The sequence below is a fragment of the Gavia stellata genome, chromosome 10 (assembly GCF_030936135.1).
Source record: "Gavia stellata isolate bGavSte3 chromosome 10, bGavSte3.hap2, whole genome shotgun sequence".
NCBI classification, from domain to species: Eukaryota; Metazoa; Chordata; class Aves; order Gaviiformes; family Gaviidae; genus Gavia; species Gavia stellata.
Window position 1 is genome coordinate 36,556,155 of NC_082603.1, and position 15,489 is coordinate 36,571,643.

General features: G+C 43.2%; 1 protein-coding gene across 1 annotated transcript in view; it reads right to left on the minus strand.

The window, feature by feature from the left end:
* The window catches only part of ERICH3 (glutamate rich 3), a 36,369-nt gene that overhangs the window by 11,267 nt on the left and 9,613 nt on the right, over positions 1 to 15,489 (minus strand). The window contains exons 8-12 of the mRNA XM_059822230.1: positions 14,270 to 14,488; positions 13,446 to 13,626; positions 11,775 to 11,961; positions 8,969 to 9,264; positions 6,213 to 6,434 (exon numbers count right to left, since the gene is read on the minus strand). Of these exons, the coding sequence (XP_059678213.1) occupies positions 6,213 to 6,434; positions 8,969 to 9,264; positions 11,775 to 11,961; positions 13,446 to 13,626; positions 14,270 to 14,488 (1,105 nt within the window). The remainder of the gene's footprint in view (positions 1 to 6,212; positions 6,435 to 8,968; positions 9,265 to 11,774; positions 11,962 to 13,445; positions 13,627 to 14,269; positions 14,489 to 15,489) is intronic.

Genomic DNA, 15,489 nt, shown 5'->3' on the forward strand with positions numbered 1-15,489 from the left:
CCGTCCCTGAAGCCATTCTCAGAGCCACAGGAGCCAATCTGTGCTGCATTGTTTCTTCCTGCAGCCACAATCTTCCAGCAGCCTCTATGCCTCTTCTTCCTCTGTGGATCTGAGGAAGGCTTGTTGCAATTTTTTGTAATATTTTAAATTATCCTTTTCATCTGCAATGTATTACAAAAACTTTGCAGGACTGCTTTTAAAAAAACCTCAAATATGGAAGCTAAAACTTCCTACTCCCGCTGATTTTAAAACAAGAACAAAGAAGGTGTGTTTGAATGGAAACTGCAATTCTAAATTAGTGGACTGCCTTGTATAGGTGCCAGACTATCAATTCAAGAAAACTCCTCAATTTTCCTTAAAAGTAGCAAAGGAAAAGGAACAGTGGTTCTGTGTGAGTGCAACTCCACCTCCCAGCGCGCGTTAGTGGTGGCGTGAGGAAACTGCCTGCATTTCTGGGGAAGTTATTCAGGCATACACTCATTCTAACTTTGACGTCGTCACAGAGCTTGGCAGCAAGGATAACGAGCGGCACCAAATGTGATGCGGACGTCCATCCTCTAGGATCTCTACTGGAGTGGATTTCAAGCACAAATTACTGGACAGCCACCACCTGGTAATGACTCTCCATCACTTCCCATCTTCGCTGGACTTGCGCCTGTGTTCTAACAGTAGCTATGTTTAGACTCCCAGAAAAATTCATCCCTCCTAAAGACACTTAAAAGCATATAAAAAAGCAGGTTCAGAGACAGAACAACTCAAATGTGCAGTTTACATATTGTACTATGGGAACTGTCAGTGATTCCAATTTCTCCACAGGCTTATGGTGCACAAGGATTTGAATGCCAAGGTCTCTCCTACGTGCTCGTTATCTATGTCTGATTCACGATACTGTATGCAAAAGTAACACCTTTGGCACCTGAGTTATTTGGATGTTATTCTAAAACTCTGTATGCTGGCTGAACTGACCCAAGGGGCCTAATGAATGCAGACACTCGTGAACAAGTGTAATGATATACTGAACTACAAGGAGACAAAATCTGTCCACAGCATGGACTCATAAAAATCCAGATCCCATTACTATTAGCATGTTAGTTCTACTATAGCAGCACTCATAGGTTACAAGTGTACTGATTACCGAAAGAGAAAAACATAGTGTCTATGCCCAAAAGCTTGCGCTCCAAAATCTTGGTCTACCAACACTAACACACGTACTTAATTGAAAGCAAGTGAGTTCTTCTTCGAAAAAATTACAGGTCCAAGGCTCAGCTGATGAATTCAAAGCACAGTAAATGTAGAGAGCACATGGAATTTCAGGTCACAAGGAGATGAAAGTTGAAGCTGGCAACAACTGAAGCTAAATTACACAGAAACACGTGGTGTGGGTAATCTGCAGGTGGTCACAGGTTTATGTTTGCCTCTAGGAGCCTGACAGAAAGGAAGCTTGCACTAGCAGTGACCAACACACCGCTGCAAGGCAGGGACAATCTGTATCAAAAGAAATCTCATACACTACAAAAATTCACCTACACTTCAAAAATTCATGTAACAACAAAATAAAGACAAAAAGAAGAAGAAAAAAATAACAAGGCTGGCAGCAGGACTTCCCTAAATGTTTTAGCTGAACGCGTTCTGCTGGCCACCTAGCTGTGTATGTACACAGCAGAGAGGAGCAGTGAGATTTCAGGGGTCTGAGCAGCCACGGAAATCAACAGCAGCCATGGGTGTTCCATAACTTAGTAAATGAAATCACTACCTTATGTGCAGAAAGACAAATTGAAGAGCTGAACTGTAGGGAACAGACCTAAAAACCAGCATGGCTCAGTTACCCTCTGCCAGCCAAGAGAAAATGCATTGCTGTCACTAGCATGATGCCCCAGTAACGCTTCCCAGAAAGACCCATTCTACCAGGTCAGACTAGTAAATGTCCATGTTGACTGACTCCAGGAGACATGGCAGTGAAGTTCATGCTAGTTCCCAGCCCTCGGCATGCACTCTGCCTGCACAGCATTAGACGCTGGAGGGTCTCGCACGCTGCAAGGGGGCCTCAGCCTCGATTCCGTCACACCGAGAAGAGCATTGAGGACATCAGTGGTGCGTTTCTGTGTGCTGTGCTTGACTCCACGAGCAGATGCAAAACAAATCTGCGCCTAAAATGAACTCATCTTGTGGACTAAATTGCTAAGGTAGTAACACCCTATTTAGGCTAGCCCTGTCACCAATACCAGCCTCTGCAAGGTGCACTATGGAGCACTGAACTTCACACCTCAGCGGGGCCTTGCATTCAATATTGAAAAATACATAGTCACAGAATTTCACACAAGTTAGGCACTCATGTGGAAGGGAGAAGAGGGAGAATTCCTTCTGCAGTTGTGGCCTCCACTTACGAGCCATCCATATTCCAGAACTGTAATCCACGCAGAACAGCATGTTCAGAAAAACAGGTTGTACACAGAAATCTTACACCCACAGTTTAAAGCATCCCACTCAGAGTACCACTCCTCCACCATTAGAAATTTCAAGGGGCTAAGGACGGGAGTTCCTTTACAGACTTCTCCCTGAGACAGTATACTAATTTCTAGACCTCTCTGTCACAACTAGATACATTAGGGAAGCGGCAATTCAGGTAAGTGGGAAAGAGGTGGATATTAAAGAGGTGTATGGATTCAGTTATAAGAGAAAAACTATGTAGGATTTGAGAAAATGATGACTCAGGCAGGGCACATGCTGTCTTGGAGAATTTGTAAATGTAAACATAAAGTAGGGGAAAAAACTGCTTAAGGATGTGCAAAAAGGCAAAACTAAAAACAATGGAGTTAAATTAAAGAAAAATCTTTTTAATAATGAATATCCAGAAAAATCTTCCACTGTTGAGACCTATTAGGCACTTTGATAATCTCCTAAAAAAATGGAACTAGTAGTTCCTACTAAAGTTGCTTGAAATATTTCCACACAGACTATTTTCAGAGAGTAAGGGTCCTTCATTCAAACAGAAAGCTCTTCTTGTCCTTAAAATTACCAATGAATTCTTATTTTTCATAAATGTATTATTACATCTCAGTTGGGAAAAGCTCACATCTTTTTTATCCGTTCTCTCCACCTCTTCTGTTCAGTGGTGGGAAAAAAAAAAAAGTAGAAAAACTTCATTACAAAGGGGAAAATATAAAAAATCAACGAATAGGAAACAGAAATAAAAAAATTGCAGGCATTTTGTGTTCAGTGTATCAATGCCTAGAGAGGTTAACAAAAACAATGCAAAAGAGCTATCATTTGCTTTAAAGGATTAAAAAAAAATCTGGATTAAACTAGATGAGGACTCCAATGCCACCAGGTAAACAGTAAACAGCCATTTGGGAGATGACAAACCCTTCCGACAACAAATTTCCTATTCGTGCAGAAGGAAATGCCCTGCACCAGTCTGGGTTCCACTGTTTACTGTTTGTAAACACATTCTGTGCAAGCGCAAAGGAGTAGATATCAGCGGGTTTCTGAATGCTTCTACGACCCGAGCATAGAAATCTCTTTGAAGATTAATCACTACAGCCAGAACAAAAAGATCATCCTGACCTTCAAACTTAAAGGCAAAGTCCCTAGAAATCCAAAATTCCAGTGATCTGAAGTGTCACCCAAAGCTGGCAGTAACCTTAAAACATCCTTATCCAGTGTTACAGTCTACTGCAAACTAGTGCTAAGGACTGCAGAACTCCTTCAGGCTTCCAGCCCCGAGAAGATAGATGTTGGAAGCACTGCTCCTCTTGTCGGCAGTCATTTACACTTACGGGGAGCAGTCAAACAGAGCTCAGAGCACAGAACAGATGCATTCACAATATAACAACGATCACAAAAAAGGCTTTTCCACCGCTATCGCTAGCTCCTAATCACGCCTCTTCCATTATTTATTGTACTTACATGTTTAGACTTCTAAAAGCCCCTCTAGGTCCCCATCCAGTATTTGGGTAACCACTCCTTACACTAAAATACCAAATGTCAAATTAGAATATTACCTGTCTCTTCCTTACATCCTCAGCAAACACAACAAGGAAAATGAAGTCAAGCCAGCTTCTCTGCCTCCTTTCTCCAAAAGTCACGGAGAAATGGTTAAGAAGTCACAGCTCACATGGACCGAAGGGAAAACTGACTCCAAGTTGTGAGCTTCCCAAGAAGCACTTTTGAAAACAGCTTCCCTCCTTTCCACAGAGGCAACGCTGCTCAGCGCCGGACACCCGTGGCCCACTGCTGATTGCCAAAGGAGATGCAAGTAGTAACAGATGAACGCTCTATTCGTGTGCTGATGTAAAAGACAGAAGCCGCAAATAGGGCTGCTAAGAAAGAAGATTAAACCTGTCTCGTTTAAAACCACAGAGAATGTAAATGATTTAAACGCGTGTCCTGAGCTACTGCAGTAAAGAAGAACAAAGCAAGCCACGGCAAATACAAATTGAAAAACGTTAGCAGTGCCTGCCAGGTGATCAGTAAGGAGCCCCTGCCTAGATGACTGGCTGCTTTACACCATTATTGCTGATGTTAAATGTCCAGATTTCAAGATTTGGTGGCTTCCCAAGAGCCTTTTCTCCTCATCATAGAAAACCTTGTGTCGAATGCATGAGTTTTGGTGCATGCAGCAGTATTACATCCCAGTACAAACAACGGTGAATAAGGGTGGCCATTAACGAAGCCCTTAATGCATAAGTAGCCATGAAAGGCCCTTACACTTACCTGTTCCTTTCCACCTACGCACACCTATGCATCCACACACTTTCACTGGATCATCACACACTGCTAGAGCTTGAGAAGCATCTGATTAAAGTCACCAAAAAGTTCATAACGCCATACACTAGCAAGCAGAAAAGAATGCTTAATTGTACTGATTATTCATGAACCGCAAGCTATTTCTGATTATCACGTGACAACAAAAATTAACATCCTTTTTGATCACTGCAATGATTTTATAAGCAAGGATGTTTCAAACCTGCTTTCAATTTCTACTGGATTTTATACTTCCTATAAAAAGACTGGATCTTTCTTCCAGCTGCAACCTTTCCACAAACAGCTGTATTACCTTTGTTTAATTAACCTGGAAATACAAATGTGAAAGTAATGTTTCCGTTTAACTTGAGAAACAGTTTGCACTATAGGACTGTCAAATGTAAGGAAGATAAAGTAATTAGTTTTAAAACAGCAGTAAATGGAGAAACCCTGGTACATTATGCCAAGCAAGAGGCTCATAAGTCGGCTCAGGATCTAACAAAGCCATAGAGGAGAAATGTTAGAGAGAAATAAAACACTGCGCCAAAAGGAAGAGGCAATTCACTTCTGGCTTATTCACCACATGGGGGATGGAATTCTACTGTTAGTCTAATAAATGAGAAATTGCCTGCAAGTTTTCTGTGGGATTATTTATGAAGATGCGCGGCTTGGACTGCATGAAGGCCAATAGTTAAAACACTAGACATTAAAAGTGCTGATCCAAAAAAACGAATGACAGAAAACGCCACTTACTCTACAAAATTTTTTTCCAGAACAGTTCAATCTTTCTGAATTAATAATGGTCTTGGGCACTCCACTGCACGTTTTTGTAGCTACATTTGGATCAAGAATCACAGGCTATCTTACTGACTCAGACTCTTACTTACTCACAGACAGCCTTGAACAGGGACCCTCCCAAACCGCCGAACTGCGGCAAGCAGAAGGGACGGCTGAGCTAGTGGCGTTTCCTCCCTGGGCCAGGACAGAGTCAGTGATGCACCAGAGGACCGAGCTGAGGTCCTGATTATTCAGGGCCACTAAAGACAGCACTTCTAAAACACAAGGTGGTATGTTGGGCTTCCTGGCGACTTCTCGGATAAAAGTGCGTATCCACAGCAGGTGTAAGTGGTCAGAGCCTCTGGGATGTCGGTGACCACTGACATGAAGTGCTGATCTGCCCCAAGTACTTAGAGCTAATTTGCTGCCTGGCTCCATCTCCACTTCTGCAACTGAACGGTTCAGCAATGTCTGCTGTGAGCTGGCACATGCTTACATTGCCAGTGGGTTTGGCTGTATTTCAGTGACAGATGGCAGAATGAGTAAGAACAGATAAAATAGCTATCTTTCACCAATTCAGTAGGAATTGCATAGTTTTTCCTATGCAGACTCAACATACATACTGGACAGGCACAAAATGTAAAACATGCATCAGGTCCACTTCTCTAAGCCTCATTACGGAAAAAACTAACCTTCCTGATCATCCTCTGAGTCACTGTCAGAATATCCATCACTTTCATCTTTCTCACTGTCAGAGTCCTGCAGTGCCTCCTGTGATGAGTTTTGACTCTCCTTTTCATAGTCTAAATTATGGGTTTTATCATCTGAGGATGACTTTGACATGCCATTCATTTGATCACCGGTCTGTTCCTCTTCATTAAATTCTTCATCTGCTTCAAAATCTTCATCATACTCTAAAATAAAAGAATCATACTGCGAGTGAGGAAACAGAATTCACAACTAATGAAGTTCTTTTTAAGCAGACAGTGGTTAACTTCATTAATCTCCTTTTGCCTTTGCATTTGCTCAGTCTTTTTAAAGCCATGAGAGACCACAGATAGGAATCATAAAAGCAGATTATCATAAAAAAGCATCATGTTCTTCATAGATAGAGTAGCAAAAATGCAATAAAGCTCCTGAATGATGCATCAAGTATGATTAATACATTAAAAACAAAACAAACGAAATCATCAGCCACTGAAAGGACTAGAAAAATTAAGAGCTGGGCAAACTCAGAAATAAAATGCAAGACAGTCTCAATACAGGACGAAAAACTTGTTGCGATGAAAAAAGAAAAATACAAACAATAGAGAAAGCTGGAGAAAGGTAATATATTGTAGTGCGATGTAAGATAAATGTGGATTGGCATGGCTAATTAGCAAAGAAGTGGCTTACAAACTAAACGAATTAATTAAATCCAGCCAAACGGTGCTGTGGAGGAACATGGTGTTATCGCACTGTTCTAATATGCTCCTTCAGGTCCCAGGTGAAATCCTAGTACAAATGAAGCTTAGGGCAGAATTACCACTCTTGCGTCAACACGGTCTGGATTTCATCCGAGGCTACTAGCCTGAGAAGTTGTAACGTTCGATAGGTAACTTTGCTCAGATCTATAGGTAAAGACTGACTTCATGTACACGCATGAAAGAAGCCTTCCCTTTCCAGCCAAGGCTGCACTATTTAAAATCCCAGGCACCAGCATGCACAGTGATGTCAGTGATTTCTATTTAAAATTCAGTAATTCCACTGCTACCACCAGCTCACTGCACATGCAGCAGAGAGGCAACAAACCGAAATTGTGAAGGAGAGCTGTCACTGCTGACACACCAGCTGTCCCTCACAGCCATAATTTCTCACCTTTCGGATTTATTGCTTGCCTCTTTTTCTTCCCATCAGTGCTTCTGAAGTACCGAAGTGACAGAATGCAAAGGACAGAAATGAAGAGTATCTGATGCAGAACCAATTAGGCAAATAAACAATTACCCAGACAATGAGAATTAAGGGAATAAGGAAATGTATTTCCTGTATTAAAAATCAATTGAGATTCCAACTGCATTGTTGGAAGTGAGGCCTCCTTAGGTAACTGTCAGAAAGGTGCCCACCTCCTGGAAGGAACACGGCTTGATTAATCACAAACACACATCCACAGGGACTAACGAGGAAGCTGAGCAGCAGCACTGCAGAATTATGAAAGTAAAAACAGGAATAGGAAGGAGGAATTAAAATCTCTCTCTAAACTTGACTTACTCCGAAAACGCCTTTACAAGAAGGAGGGAGTGAAGGCACAGGCTGAGCTCACCGTCTCTTCCTGCAGGGACGGGCAGAGCTGTAAGCAGCCTGATGGCGACAGGGACTGGCCCTCGGTGGCACTGGGGAAATGGCACGTTCTGAGCATGCCGCTGGAGCTGCCACACATCATTCTTATACCACAAATATTATCTTTGTCTGCCACAAGAAACACCCCTTGCGCAAACTTTCAGCAAGGGCAAGCCTCTCTCCAGTCTTTCTTTTTAAATCTCTGTCAACAGAAACGAGACGGGACTCAAGCAGAAGGGGCAAGGTCAGCCAGCTACAGCAGGCAACAGGAGCGTTCGGTAAAGGGAAAGAAGGATAGCCCCAGCGGGGTTGGAGCAGAGAAGGCTAGAAAGGTGAGCTGGTAGGCCTGGAGCAGAGGGAACAAATGCTCAGGCAAGCAAGGGAGCTGGAGGTTCGGTCAGGTGGCAGGTAAGAGGTGCCCGGGGCAGTGTGGTGGACAAGGGACTGGAAAGAGCCCCAAGTGAACAAAACATTACACTCCCACTGGCAACAGACAGGAGAAAAGACCAAAATAGTTCATCTGGCGCTAAATCTGGCTGACGTTTTGCTGCTGCGTGCTCTTCCCACCTTCCCTCCCCTTCTGCACCCAGCATTCAGCCTCCTCCCCTTCACAGTTCGTTCCTCCCTCCCGTCCATCTCGCACCAGGCAGCAGGAGGCTTTTCCACCTCCGGCCCCCATGGCCCCCATCTTCTCTCCATTTACCTTATGCTGACGTCCTGTCTCGCTCAGGAACTCACCTCAGACTCACTGTCTCCCTACCCACACCCAGTCCCATTTCTTCCTTCTGCTCCACTTGTCCTCCACCTGCTGCCATTCTCCTTCTTCACTAGTGACCCTTCACTGTGCCTCACTTCCCTCCTGCTTTCCCACCTACCTTAAGCTCCTGTTTCAGCCTCTCAGACCTTCCCTACTCACTTGCTCGGGTCTTGCAAAAACCTCTCATCCTGTTGCTTGGCTGAAAGGAGCCCCACTAATTTTATTGCCCAGACACAGGCATCACCACATTTCTCACCCATGAGGTGTCCTAAGGGAGGATGCTCCAGGCGAAGTTGGAGGCCCACAATCCCATACCTTCTCCAGAATCATCCTCTCCCATTTTTCAGCCCTTGCTTGTGTTTTGGAATACTGTACCATTTTTATCAGTTTCTTCCTGACTAGCTTCACTCTCACGATCAGACAGTTTTTTCCTTTCTTCTTTTCCGTACTCCTCTCCAGTCTCCATTTTGTCCTCAATAGTTTCCACAATCGCTTCATGACCTGGTGAGATGACTGGCACTGAATCTTTGCTTGATTTCTGCTCAACACTGCTTTTACTTGGCTCACTGCACGCTTCATCTCTCCAGGAACCGACATGCTTTTCCTCATGGTCCTCCATGTTTCTCTTGGGAGGCGATGGCTTTTTGTCCGGATGCATTGCAATAATGCACCTATAAAAAACAAGGAGAATCGGAAAGCATCACATTTTTCTTTCTGTGAACAATGGAAGGGCAGCAGACACAGTGAGCTATTTCGCTCATTATCAGCAGTAAAACCAAGTACCTATCTGCCCCTGCATCACCACTCAGACAACAAGGTTACTGATAATGACTTACTTGGAGAAGCACCCTAAAAACCTCAAGCGCTCCACAAACACAGATGCCGTTCCTCTTTGAAGGAGAGTAACACTGTCTGCACTTAAAGGTGACAACTGAAGTATAAACAGATTAAAATCAAAATTATCGTAAGTGTCCATTAATTTCAAGCTACACCAAGCACGACCTGTGAAGGTATAATCGCTGGGAAAGGCAGACAAGCTGCAAGTCAGAGGTGTGCTTGATCCAGATCCTGCTGTAACACCCACTAAAGTGGAAACTCAGGTTTTGTGAATAAGACTTCTTTTTTTTCTCCATTTGTCTGCTGGGTCTAATAACTGCGGGGGAAGAGGGAGATTGAAATTGGATTATTTTCAGTTTCTGTTCTGTTTCCAAACAATTGGAAAACAAAGCATTTTGAATGACTTGTTGAGACTGCTCCTCCTGTATAAAATGGAGTGACAGCCTCTCTGTGTTACGGTTAGGAGGCTCCTGTAAGAGACCAGAGCTCCTACTCCTGGTAACGTTACCTGCAGACATGAAGAGCCACCCTACACCACCTATGAGTGTCAGGACATTGTGCTGTAGGTAGTACGTTGAGTCAAATCTGCAAGCAGAGGATGAAACTGAAACTGGAACTTTCACTTTAGCTCATCACAAGTCTCTCTGGAAAACCATAGTTTCTTCACAGACAATTATGTCTTAAAACTTTCCCTCCACCAAAACTGCTTTTTTTATGTAAGGCTTGATTGCAATTCCCCTCACATCCCAGCTGTTTACAAACTACTGTGAAATATCCTATAGTCATTCAGTCTAGAAATCCTTCAGTTTTGCGGGCATAAAGCGTAAATGTGACAATTTCTGAAGAGTCCTACCTTTCAATTATACGTTCAGGGTATTTTTTTTCAGGGACCTTTGAGATATTGGAGCACTTCTACTGTACAGAAAAGCTGGACCTAGGCCAGCAGAAAACTCTCTGTGCAAGGATCACAGCATCGGCGTAGAAATCACTGCGGCATCACCTCTTTGTGAACCAAAGCCTTAACCCAATGGGGAAAATCAACTGGGATCTTTACTGAGAATCAGAGTGGGTGTTTAATGTGTGGATGTGGTGTCATACTCAAAACAGGAAACAAATACAACTGCATTTGACCTGAAGGAGACATGAAAATAATTGCCATTTATGAGGAGAATCTGGTTAATGGAGACGGTTTTTAGTCACCAAATAAGGGTGGCTGGATGGACAAGAGACAGGAAAACAGAGGTATCGCTAAGAAGAAGACGGGAAGGTGGACAGAAGGTGGGGGCGACTTGGGAAAAAATGAACCAGTTTCTGGAGACTATATTAATTCAGAAAATTCACTTCAAAACTTTCTAAAAATTGCACAAAAGCTGAGATTTGGGCATTTCCTAAAGTCTATAGCCACTATATCCATTCTGAATTCAGATGATTTTCACTGCTTTGAACATACTAAGTAATACATTTACGTAAGTAATGTTAGATTGGAGTAGGAAAAATATGGTACAATAAAGTAGAAATTTTTTTCTTACAATTTGGTCCTTATCTAAAAAACAGAGTATAGCTCTGTGGAGGTTCTCTTCTTCCAACTGCTTGCTGCTCATTTGAAAATTACTTACGAAAAGAACAAAAAAGTTTTAAAATTATCCATGTGTGCAGAGGTTTACTTGTCTGGCATGACTTAACAATCACACAAAAGGAAGATTTTATTAAAATTAAAGCTTCTTGGCAAAACCACAGCTGTTGCTCGCTCCATTGACTTTTGCCCAAAACCAAGAATCTTCTGCACAGATTCATTGTCTGAAACATGTCTAACATTCAATACTGTCTTATTCTGCAGCCAGGGCTATTACAGCAGAATCCCACCTCAGAGACAGAGCTGTTTAAAAATAAATTATCTTGTTCTCACCATCACAAAGAAACCCCTGAAAACTACAGTTAACTCAGCAGCATTCTTGATACTTAATTCACTACCACTTCCACCAGAAACATGCAAGTGGCATACGCATACCACCCCACACATACTCCTCCAAACTCAACTGCTGAGGAAGTGCTGACTGCCTCCTGACAAGCTGACAGAGCCAGTGCAAACACTGTCCACTGCTGTGCGTACTCCGCAGAGTGACTGAAGAGACAGCACAAAAGCAGCTGACTTTGATGGCATCTTTGGATCTGGGACCCTGAGGGATAAGCTCAATTCTGCACCTTTCAAGGGGCGCTGAGAAACAGACCAGGTTCTACAGAGCTGTGGGGTGCCAGAAAGATTAAAAAACCAGGAAACAAGTGATAAACTCTCTAAAAACCGGGCTGCTAAGTCCTTGTGAGCAAAGTGTATTTGCCTCCATACCTGTAGCAAGGAGATGCTCCCTCCACATTGAGAAACCCGAAGTATCCACTTCTGCCTCCCAGCCTGGAATGCTTCTGATGTTTGTACTCACAGCAACAGCTCAGCCTGTCCACTTGCATCCCATTGAGAAAAAAGGTGAGGCTGAATGGGAAACCATGGTGCCTCTTTGAGACGAACTGAAAGCTCTCTGCAATCACAGAAAGGAAAGGGTTCGAGGAAAAAGGTCATGCTTTACTGTCAGCCTACTGCAATTGTTGTATCTCTCTCATCTGCACCACCACCAATGCACCCAGCCCTCCGAGGCCAGGTACATTGGTTCTCGGCTGTATTAATTAGTCGGTAAAACTCTGCCTCCTCCCCACACAACAGTCTTGGCTCTTTCCAACCCAGGAGTATCAAACTGGACACACCTGTGACAAGCGAATACATCGTCAGTTTGGCCACTCACTGCTACAGCAGAACAGACCAGAGCCTCCCGTCTCAAAAAAAGGAACTCTGCCACTTGCCTTACAGGAGTGTGCATTACACACAGAATGTTTAGGATTCGTGGCATGTGTCTACATGGTGCAGTGCAGCAGTACATTAGAGCTGCAGCGTAATGCACACATTCCTCAGTGCAGCACCTCGCAGACTGCAGCCAGGCTCTAGATCAGCGCAGCTGCAATATTAGTGGCTCTGGGCCTGCACTAACACGGTCGTACTCAGAGCAACACTGAGCAGCTGAAAGATGCTGCTTCTGGAGCCGTCTCAGGCTACTGTGCAAGGGCATTGTTCGGCATCCAGGCCTTAAGGGCACTGAGGCTGCTACCCAGCTCCATGCGGGGCGGGGACTGGGCTGTGCGCCCTTAACCCACAAGTCAGAGTATCCTTCCAAAGTAAACGGAGCACACAGCAGCAGGGAGGAAGCCGCACCGTCCTCCAGCAGGTTCCCTAATCGGTGTGAATGGGGCTCGGGGCAACAGGAGCACACACAAAGGACACCTTCTGCACAGCCGGGACACAGCTGCAACAAACACCCTAATCAGATCTGTGGGCACACTGCAGTGCACCCATAACCGCAGGGGACAGGCCGGGATCTCTGCACCATCTTCCCATACCCAGTGAAAATACACATGCAAACACAGTGGGTTCTGTGAGCTGGAATGAGGGGTATGATCTGTGGAATCGATCATCCTCATAAGTGAAAATTCCCAATTTCCCAGAACACAGTTCACCTTTTACTGGTGTGAGGGAATTGCACTCACGTAAAAGAGATGGGAATTGGTCTCCGACTATGTAGTTTTGCTTCTGGAATAATAAGCAACATGCATTGATGTATTATAGCAAATCAGAAATAGATAACCCCTGTTTAAGGACAGTTTACTGCTACAACTACTTTATTAACCATACATCTCTATGCAAAATTAATCTAAGCTACAGTATTTTGTTAAATCAGTTCTCTAAATTCATTCATTCTACCATGACCTCCAAAAGTAATTGCAACCTGACTCTCAATCATGAAACAGTAGATCCAGATGTAGTGTGGAGGCAGATGGTATAAAAATCCCTGGATGCATATATCTTGACTGAGCTCTGCGGAAATCACTTTGGTATCACACCGACATTTTAGGAAAAAAAAATAAAAAATAAAAATGTTGCCAGAATCAATATGAACTCTTTGACTATCCCTACCTCCTTCCAATAGATTGCCTTTGTAGACACAAAGGTTTTCTCCTCCACAATGCTGCTGATAGACTTTGATTTCATCTCTATAATCAGCATCAGCATGAGCTAAATGCACACTTTTTCCTAGAAAGACCATGGTAACAAGTGCGTTGCTGTGTAACGGGGGCTTAGGGAATCCTCCAGAATTCTGCAGCAGGAAATACACAAAAAATGCATTCAGCTTCCAACTCTAGCAAAAGGTGAACACAAAGATCATGTAAGCATGGCATACACTTGAGGCTTCCAATCTTTTAAGACAGGCCTTGAGCTGCTTAAATCAGTAAGTGTTTTGTAACCCGCAGAAGGACAGGAAAATCCATTGCACTGAATTGCCCAAAATTGCAGGGACCAGGTTTAATGACCCATATCGTCCCTCCAAGTCCTGGGTTACTACAATTTCCTTTACAGGAGTCAAAACTGGCTGGAGCTATAGCATAACAGATTAAGTTTTCATACACTCAAGGCATTTCATATATCCCTCTGAAGTTCTGGTACTAGATATGGTCAGAGACGGATCAGATTGACTAAGACAGAAGGTTTTAAATAAAAGTTGCTATGTTTTTTCTGTTCAAGCACCTCTTTTTCCCCCAACTGATGAAAAACATCAAATGTTCTAGTATATAGAGAGATGGGTGGCAGTTATATATTTTAATAGTTACAAATTTTCTTTCAAAAATTCAGTGAATCTTTATGCAAACTAGGAATACGCATCTTTCAGCATCAGGCGAATACATCAATGAGGAAGGCAATATGCCCATACATAAACTGAGAAGTAGACAGAGGTAACTTACTTTTGTTAGAAGTTGCTCTAAATCGTTTGGTGCAGTGGCGGGGCGAAATCGTCTGCCTCTGGGCATCCCATTTCTCACTGCATTTTCGCTCTTGTTTCCTTTTTGTAGGGGAGGATGTGGCACTGGTATCACATAATTGTTAACGACAGAGACTTGATATGGGGATATACCAGTCACATGTTCCACTGAATTCTTAGGTCTTAACCCACTCCTCTCTCCCTGCAAAAACATTTTAACCAGGTTAAATAGGTTATGCAAAAATAGCTAGCGAGCATATTGAACTAACTGTGGTTTGGCTGCTCTTTACATTTAACAACACACGTACTCTAGAACAATTCCTTAACTTGGTGCTTGCAATTTTGTTCATGAAAACATTTTTGTGCTAAAACCCTTTCTTTTAATTTGCAAAGCAACAGGCAGATTGCTTGAAAATGTCACCTCCATAAATATATACAGCATTGTAAACCATGTACTACTTGTAACCGCGCAGAGTTCTGATCACAAGTGGACAGAATACTGCACAACTCCGCAGCACTGCTGCGTTCTCTCAGCTGTCAAGCAAATTCCAAAGCAGCCAAAATCTTCCACCAGTAACACCATTTGGCATCAATTATACAAGCTGTGGTTCAAAACACTTCTTTCCCATTTGTAGTGGAGGTTTAGTCCTCCTTCAGGATGAAACGCAGAGAACCAGGGCCCTGAAAAGCAAGGCATCTCTAAAGAATAAATTCTGCAAACGTTGCATGCTCTGGACATTCAGCTGTTTTGTCAGTACTGATCATTAAAGAAACCATTTAAGCCACCCATAATTTGAGCAGGCATAGATAGTGCCAGCAAATTCCTGGAGAAAGGATCATGACTGTCACAATACAGAGCAAAGGCATAGCAGAAGGAAGCTATTCATACAGTGTCTGCCAGGCAGGGGTAGCAGGTCACAGTCCCATTCCAAAATCCTCCAGTCCCACGGAACTCCTAATCCAAAGCCAATTACATGATGTTTTTCTAGAGCAGAAGGCAAGTCCAAATCTCACCTGAAAGCAACTGCATACATATCAAGATCATATTGGACTGCTCTCATTCTCTGAACCCACTAGTGTGACTTAGTAGGAGGAATGGTAAAAAAAAGAAATTAGGTTTTTGCTACTTTGCAGCTGTAGACGAAGATGAAAACTTGTAAGACTGTGTGAAAATATTCCTGAGTTATTGGTGTTGACCGAGTA